The sequence below is a fragment of the Pseudomyrmex gracilis genome, unplaced genomic scaffold, assembly GCF_002006095.1.
Source record: "Pseudomyrmex gracilis isolate BER0280 unplaced genomic scaffold, ASM200609v1 scaffold_3250, whole genome shotgun sequence".
Lineage (NCBI taxonomy): Eukaryota > Metazoa > Arthropoda > Insecta > Hymenoptera > Formicidae > Pseudomyrmex > Pseudomyrmex gracilis.
Window position 1 is genome coordinate 1,781 of NW_018023834.1, and position 7,985 is coordinate 9,765.

A 7,985-nucleotide genomic window follows, 5' to 3' on the forward strand; every position below is an offset into this window, starting at 1 on the left:
GATAAAAATATGAAATTGAAAGAATTCCTTAACTAGGGAAAAGTCTTTAAAGTACTCTCTAAAATTTGCATTTTGAAGTTACGGGATTATACGTAAAAAGTGACGATATGAAACACATTATATGAGATAAACTAATTTTACTATAAGATAAAGTAATTTTTTTTTTATTATAAGATAAAGAGACTTATTAATGTTTCTCTCGAAATATTAGGTTGTTGCATAATTTTTGTTGTATTTTTTATTATTATTCTCAACAAAGTTCACAATTGCCATTAAACTAAGTCAAGCAGAACTTTTGTTAATTTCTTTGTTTATTATTGGTTATTGTGTTTGTAATTTTACATGGTTTTAAAATTTGTGGCCATTTGTCTTAGAACTCTGCGCGCAGAAAAATGGAAGTCGATAAACTCTACTTGAAACACTGCATGCTATACAAATTTCAGAAGGGTAATAATGCAACTGTTGCTACAAAATCTTTATGTAAAACATCGGGACAAAATATTGTTAATGTTCGGACGGTTCAAAGGTGGTTCGCGAAATTCTGTAGTGAAGAATTTCAATTTAATAGATGATTGCGCATACGACGACATTTTGACTTTAATTATTTACTATGTTTATACGTTTAATCGGATTTATTGATTACATCCATAGTTATAAGTGGCCGCTTACACTTATTCCATTTTTCAAAAAAATAGCTGTGATTGGCCAGTTTCATAAGACTATAGATATTGGATTTGTATCCGTTATTAAACCCGATTAAACTTGTGTATGCTTCTTCGTGAAATTTTAATAATAGTAGGGAAATGGCCGTACGAGAAATAAACCAGATCTTGGGGTTAATAATTTTCTTTATTTTTTATTTTGAACAAACGTTTCGACCCGTGTTTTGGGTCTTCTTCAGTGTGCTACATATTTTACAATTTTTCGAAATATTAAACGATATAATATTGATAACTTATAACATGAACTCGATTGTGTAGTTATTTGAGTAAAAACTTACAGTTTGATGCGTGGATATGGGAAGAACTCAGTCCATCGGTTTTTATCACCGCCAAACAACTACGACATCGAAGTCTCGCACAAGAGGCACGAAACACTTACTTGATATGAACACATCTGCGAGACGGCCGACAGACTGAGTTACATCCCTCACAACATTACTATTCTGATTTCTGAATAACATTCCCCCACCCTATCTTTCGCATATCATACTTAAACATCGCAGAAATGCCTATGTCGCTTTGTACAATTCCAAAAACGAGAAATAAGGTTTTAATTTTTCCGTGTCCGACATAACATTAATTGAATGTTCTTGTAGTTTAATATGAATTATTTCGGACACGGATCTTTTATAAAATAATTTTTCCGAATCTAAAATTTTGGTATTTTGCCAATTAAATATATGATCGATATCTATTCGATGTTTTTTACTCAAATAACTACACAATCGAGTTCATGTTATAAGTTATCAATATTATATCGTTTAATATTTCGAAAAATTGTAAAATATGTAGCACACTGAAGAAGACCCAAAACACGGGTCGAAACGTTTGTTCAAAATAAAAAATAAAGATTATCAACTCTAAGATCTGGTTTATTTCTCGTACGGCCATTTCCCTATCATTATTAAACCCGATTAATGATAACATGAAACAATTTCATTAAAATTTAGATAAATAAATTTTAGACTTTAGGAAAAATCAAACATAACTTTATGAAATTAAGTTATACAATAAGTGTGACAAAAACTCAAAAACTATAATTATGTATTATTAGATTGATAAAACAGGACGGTTCAGCATTCTCTTTTACTTTGGCTATATCTAAAAGCGTTGAAAAAGCACGTAATGTCTTGAGATAAAGGATGCGTTCCGATATTTATTATTTACTATTGGTAAAACTGCAGAAAAGGGGAGCAGCTTCCGATGACCTTGAGCTTAGGATATATTGTCAAGGTCGTGGCCCCGAGTAAGGTTCCGCAGGTTTTATCCGGCGGTCATTGTTTGTTTACAAGTTATTATAAAAAAATGTTTTACAAATTATCCCTTATTTTTCGACATCATGTACATTGAAACAGTAAACATGTTGTTCCTATTAGAGCATTACATACCTACGTACGACCTTGACATATTATATCAACATACGTCTTTGGTTTGATTTTCTCATTGACAACATGTATAGCTTGCCAGTTCGTGTCGAACCTTATGTAGAATTTTGCTAAGCATGGAAAGTGTATGCGTGGAAGAAGTGTGTTCCGCCCCCCCTGCGGGGGGGCTCCACTATCCAAAAACTAGACACATAGGTTTGGGTTGAACCTCGTTTTGCGTGAGAAATGCATGCGTGGATGCAATGAAACTGCGATTACGTCGTTATATGATTTGTTTTGATTTCTTCGTTGCGATACAAGTATATACCTATTATTTTCACGAGGGGAGAGCAGGGAGGAGGGGCGAAGCCCCTCCACCTGCGGGGGGGCGCAGCCCCCCTCTGCCTACACCCTTACAACATAAAAAAAATGTACATGATGTCGGGAAAACAAATTTCTTTATGAAACTTTTTTTGTTCATAACTTTTTTATAAACAATGACCACCGGATAAAACCTGCGGAACCTTACTCGGGGCCACGACATTGACAATATATCCTAAGCTCAAAGTCATCGGAAACTGCTCCCCTTTTCTGCAGTTTTACCTTACTATTTGTAAATATATTATTTACAGTACTAAAAATCTATAATATATGTTATGTGATTATTTTTTAGTATTGACTATAAATAACGGAACACAATCAGTATAAAAACTGAAAAGTAATATTTTTTTTATTTATAAATCAGTGGAATTTGTCTTTATTATAAATTTTGTCACGTTGCATAAAATTGTAACAATAAATTACGATCAGTTAATATAACTTTACATATTCTACTGAGTTTTTTATTAGACTTATTGATGTATATCAATGACTAACATACTCTATAAATATAATAATAACTTGCTTCATATATAACAGTAACATTTGTACTTTTATAACTCTATTACAAATGATCATACATATAGGATGTTTGGTAATAGCCGTATTATCGCTCGTGAATATCTTATTGAATTACCGCATGAAAAAGTTCTGTACCACTTTGTAAGATTCACAATAATTGACTAATTATTAATTACTAAGGATACGCAAAAGAGTGTGCAAACCACATGCAAAAGACAGCTCAGCGTTTCGTGTCCTTATGTTTGCTACACGCGCAGCAACTCAATAGAAAGAGTTAGAGAATGTTTGAACCGTCCTGTTTCACCAACCTAATAATCTTCTTGAAGAGCCGTTTTCTAAGTTGTGCAATAAGTGCAATAAAAACTGAAAAACTATAATTGTATTATTAGCTTGATAAAATAGAACGGTTTAGCAGTCTCTTAACATACACAGCATATAACATGCATATTATGCTTTTGCATTTAGTCATTTTTAATTATTGACTTTTGTATAATATATATTACATATAATATATATTATATAATATATATTACTATTATTATTATAAAATAAACTATAAAATATAAAAACAACTTTGAGTAAAAATATAAAATAATCTACCTAATTGGCTATATACAATTTTATTATTTTGTTATATATTGTCTTGTATACATTACAATCGTTTTGCACAGTTTCTTGTAATTCTGTTAAAAAAGCAATGTGAAATTGAAATTGAAAGATAATATTAGTAAAAGAAGTTTTATTTGTCCTATTCTTTTTAAAGAATTTTTTGGCCAAAATATGGGTGGTAATATCAAGTCTTCTCTTTCTTCTGTCCGATGCGATACCTTTCTCTTGCTCTAATACTTCTATTATCTTATCTTTCTCCATGATATGAATCAAAAATTCATAATACTAGAAATAATCATATTAAACAACATTTGTTATATTTGTTAATATTTATTAATGATATATTTTTAACGTTAACAGATATATGAAGAAAGATAAAGCTTATTTAAACAATTATAAAAAATATTAAAAGTGATTCAAATAAAAATTTAAAAAACGATGAAGAGAGAATAAGAACGAAGAATAAGTATTAAAAATATATTAAAATAATATATATGCACACATCGCTGATTAAATGCACAAATGTATAAAACTTGTTCGTTAATTTTGTTTAAAAAATTTTTTCTTTTCTCATTTAAGGGCTAAAGATCCTATCATAGGCTGCTTTCCTTTTAAGAGACACAGTCGACACAAGTCGACACAAAAGTCATTCTGTCTTTGTTCAGTATTCAGTGAGAAACAAAGACAGAATGACTCTTGTGTCGACTTGTGTCGACTGTGTCTCCTAAAAGGAAAGCAGCCATAGACGATATGATTTTCTGTGCTGCATGTTTTAGATATTAAAAACATTGATATTTTTAATACGATTATTATTTATTGTCTATATTTCTTAGATACAAATTCATCTCATAACATTTTATGAACGTGCGTAAGTCGTTAAACCTTAAGAGGATCCTAAACTGAATCTATTTTATCGACTAAATTTATGGCTTATGGCGTCAGATTGTAGTACAGTCGAACCTCGATAACTCGAATTTCAAGGGAAGAACTCAAATCTTCGAGTTGTAAGGGTTTCGACTTATCGAAGTTCTTTTTTCCTTTCCGCAGAGCGGAAGGAAATGAACCACGAAGTAAGAGTAAGGAGATCGAACTCCGTGATACAAAAGTGGTCCCGATTTTTACGGTTCATTGGGAGGGAATCCGCTCAAGGGAATAGGTTTTTACGGTTGGAAGCCATTTGCAAAACTGTGCATGTACACAACTAACACATGTACACGTTTAGTGTATGTAATCTATCTTGTTACATATACGGATTCCCTTTCAATGAACCGTAAAAATCGGGACCACTTTTTCCATTCGCGCGCTATCAAGTTCGATCTCCTTACTCTTACTTCGTGGAATAAACAAAATTTTCGTCTTATAGAGATTTTCGAGTTAGAGAGGTTCGAGGTTTGACTGTATTAAGCGAATATTAATACGATCTGACGCCAAAAGCTGTAAACTCAGTCGGTAAAACGACGGAGTTCGACCGTTCGTCAGTTTAGGATTCCCTTAATATAAAATTACATATAAGATATTTTTCAAGTATTAACACATATTTTAATAAATAAAAAGGAATTTAATCATTATTTTAATGTTTTTTTCAAATGTTTTCGGAAATGTTTTTCAAAAAGTTTTAAGAACATTTTTAAAACTATTTGCTGATTGGGCAATAGCTGGTTTTCTTTTAAATTCTGAATGATATCTTTGAATGTGTTAATTTTTGATAGTAAAAGTTCATTTTTACGTCGTAGTTGTAGTTTTTCTTTTCGCAATCCTTTCATGCTTAAGAGATATTTTTTCCAACTGTTTTCGTCTTTGAAATCTTCTTTCCTAAAAATGCCGAACTTTTTTAAGCACAAGTATTGTTTAACTCTGGATTCATCTTCAAAGTCACTTTTCCTGAAAAATAACATTTATATAAAAGTGATAATTAAACTTAATTGTTTTAAAGAAACTTTCAGGCTCTCTAAATTCTAATAAAAAAATTACAGAATAAAGTCATACGCTTTTGCAGAATATTATACAGAAATATATAGTATATATATATATGTATACACATATGTATATGTATTCACGTGTAAATTATTACACGTGAAATTTTTGAATTGAAAATACAATTCTTAAATTCAAAGAGGATGCTATTTTTGCATCACATATATAATAGACTCTGAATACCCCCCTAACTAATTTTTAAAATATTGCGAAAAAAACTCCTCAGCCAGGAGTCGAACCTGGAATCTCCGGCTTTCCGGGCCGTCGCCTTCCCTGTTAGGCCACTGAGGCACTTGAAGCTCGTCTCGTAATTTTCTTAATTGTTTTAGAATAAAGCTAATACCTATATGTTTAATGCTCGTTATATGTTTAAATAAAAAGATAGGGAGAAGGCAATAACGAGCTAACACCTGATGTTCGGATAACACCTGAATAAAATTCTTTAATTCGAGGATTTTAAAAACATGTTAACAAACGTTTCGACTATGGGATCTTCTTCAGTGTTTCAATAAAAAAATTACAAAGAAAATATGGTCTATTCGAGACGATCATGAATATGGATGGAAGAATGTATATCCATGTATGTATATGTTTGAGCATGTGTATGTGTGCTCAAAGAGCATACTGACGGTTACTTAGGCTAAGTTCCGTTTCACGCATATGCGCACATGTATTTATAGTACACGTTACGTATAGTATAAATGCGCGCATATGCGTGAAACGGAATGCAGCTTTAGCGGCCACTTCCCCCTCTCTTTTCCTCAAACTGAATGTTTGTAGTGTATCTTTTCTGTGTCAATATTTTCTTCATTATCATTGCGAATAGATCATGTATTCTTTGTAATTTTTTTATGTAGAAACACTAAAGATCCCATAGTGGATCAAAACGTTTGTTAACAATTTTTTTAAATCCTCAAATTAAAGAATTTTACCCGAACATCAGGTGTTAGCTTGTTATTGCCTTCTCCCTATCTTTTCATTAAAACTAATATTAGTATAGTACCTTTTTAAATTTTTAATATTTCCATTAGATGATTGCATAGAACAATCAGAAGTGATTTCAAGTTTTGAAACTGACATACTCTCATAGTTCAGACTTTTATGTATGTCTTCCTCTGACACTTCGTTACACTGTGCTTGAATCACAGAATCTTCAGATCTAAGAAACACAAAAATTACTAATTTTTATCTCAATGAAGTTTTACAACAAATTGAAATATATATTTGTTGTAATAGTGAATACAATGTATTACCTTTTTAAATTTCTACTATTTTCATTAGATTGCATAGAACAACCAGGAGAGATTTCAAGTTTTTTTACTGGCACACTCTCAAAGTTTGGATTTTCATGTATGTTCTCTTCTGACATTTTATACTGCACAGAATCTTCAGATCTAAGAAATCAAGATTAATTAATAACTTCTATTTCAAAAAAGTTCTACAACAATAAAGTAACACTTTAACTTATATTTAAATGTATTTAATATGATACTTACATTTCATCATCTTCAAATACAGTATTTATATCACAAATATTTAACCGTGGAACAGTCCCTTTTTTTAGAAGTGGCATTTTACAGAAATCTCTATAATCTTCAGGTAGAAAGTGTTTACTACACACAACAATTGTTTTACTATTCTTTTTTCCTAATATCTGCAGCCATTGTGTTTGTGTCTCTGGATCTTTTGGTACACTGTACAGACAGATATTTATTTAATATTAGAAAATAGTATAAACATTACATTACCTTTGTAACAATTTCTTACCGATGAAAAATAAGGTTAGGACTTGCTGCCGATTGTTCAGTACGACACACACAACACGATTTCACCATTTTCTTACACTTGAGAACACTGATACTAAAAGCATCCGAAAGGTAATGCCGGTAACGCGGCTTGCGGCCAGTGCAGATATGACCGGAACTCTCCAAAACTACGTCCCTAGTCGTCTATTTTATTTTAAAATTCTTTACCACGGTCGCCAGTCGGTTTTGTCTACACCACCGACAAGATTTTTGGCATTCTATGTCGTGTTCTTGTTTTTTGTTTCATTATCCTTTAAAGTGTACATTTAAAGCAAAGACTGGCCGGTGCCTAAACAGTTAAAGGGGCACGGTGCCATAAGTGCAAAGAAGATTTAAAGTGTACTTGGTTTTTGCTCCTCACGTGCAGGGGCGTGCGCCATATATGCATTTAAAATGTACTCACGTAAAACCCTTTTGTAAATAGACGGGCCACAGATTTCTATATACTACACTAGACCCAAGATGTAAATATACCAGGTGTATCATTCCCGTGAATGCGCAGTGGTTCAAGTAATGGCCGCTCTCCGAACCAATCAAAAATTTGCCCCAAATTTTAAAACTAGCGTAGTCACTAGCAGTGTTACAAGATAGGACAGGTTAGAACAGTGTAT

General features: G+C 31.8%; 1 protein-coding gene across 1 annotated transcript; it reads right to left on the minus strand.

Moving 5' to 3' along the window:
- Positions 1-5,157: 5,157 nt before the first annotated feature.
- On the minus strand, positions 5,158-7,968 carry LOC109863119. The gene is made up of 6 exons (XM_020443313.1): positions 7,778-7,968; positions 7,337-7,663; positions 7,066-7,263; positions 6,823-6,963; positions 6,573-6,728; positions 5,158-5,476 (listed from the first exon to the last, which is right to left on the minus strand). Exons 2-6 carry the CDS (start codon positions 7,402-7,404, stop codon positions 5,161-5,163), a joined length of 879 nt encoding a protein of 292 aa, XP_020298902.1. The 5' UTR covers positions 7,405-7,663; positions 7,778-7,968; the 3' UTR covers positions 5,158-5,160.
- Positions 7,969-7,985: the final 17 nt, after the last annotated feature.

Coding starts and splice junctions, on each gene's coding strand:
- LOC109863119 (XM_020443313.1), bottom strand. CDS start 7,404: ATGGTGAAATCGTGTTGTGTGTGTCGTACTGAACAATCGGCAGCAAGT. Junction 6,964..7,065: donor GTATTTGAAGATGATGAAAT/GTAAGTATCATA, acceptor TTGATTTCTTAG/ATCTGAAGATTCTGTGCAGT. Junction 6,729..6,822: donor AATAGTAGAAATTTAAAAAG/GTAATACATTGT, acceptor TGTGTTTCTTAG/ATCTGAAGATTCTGTGATTC.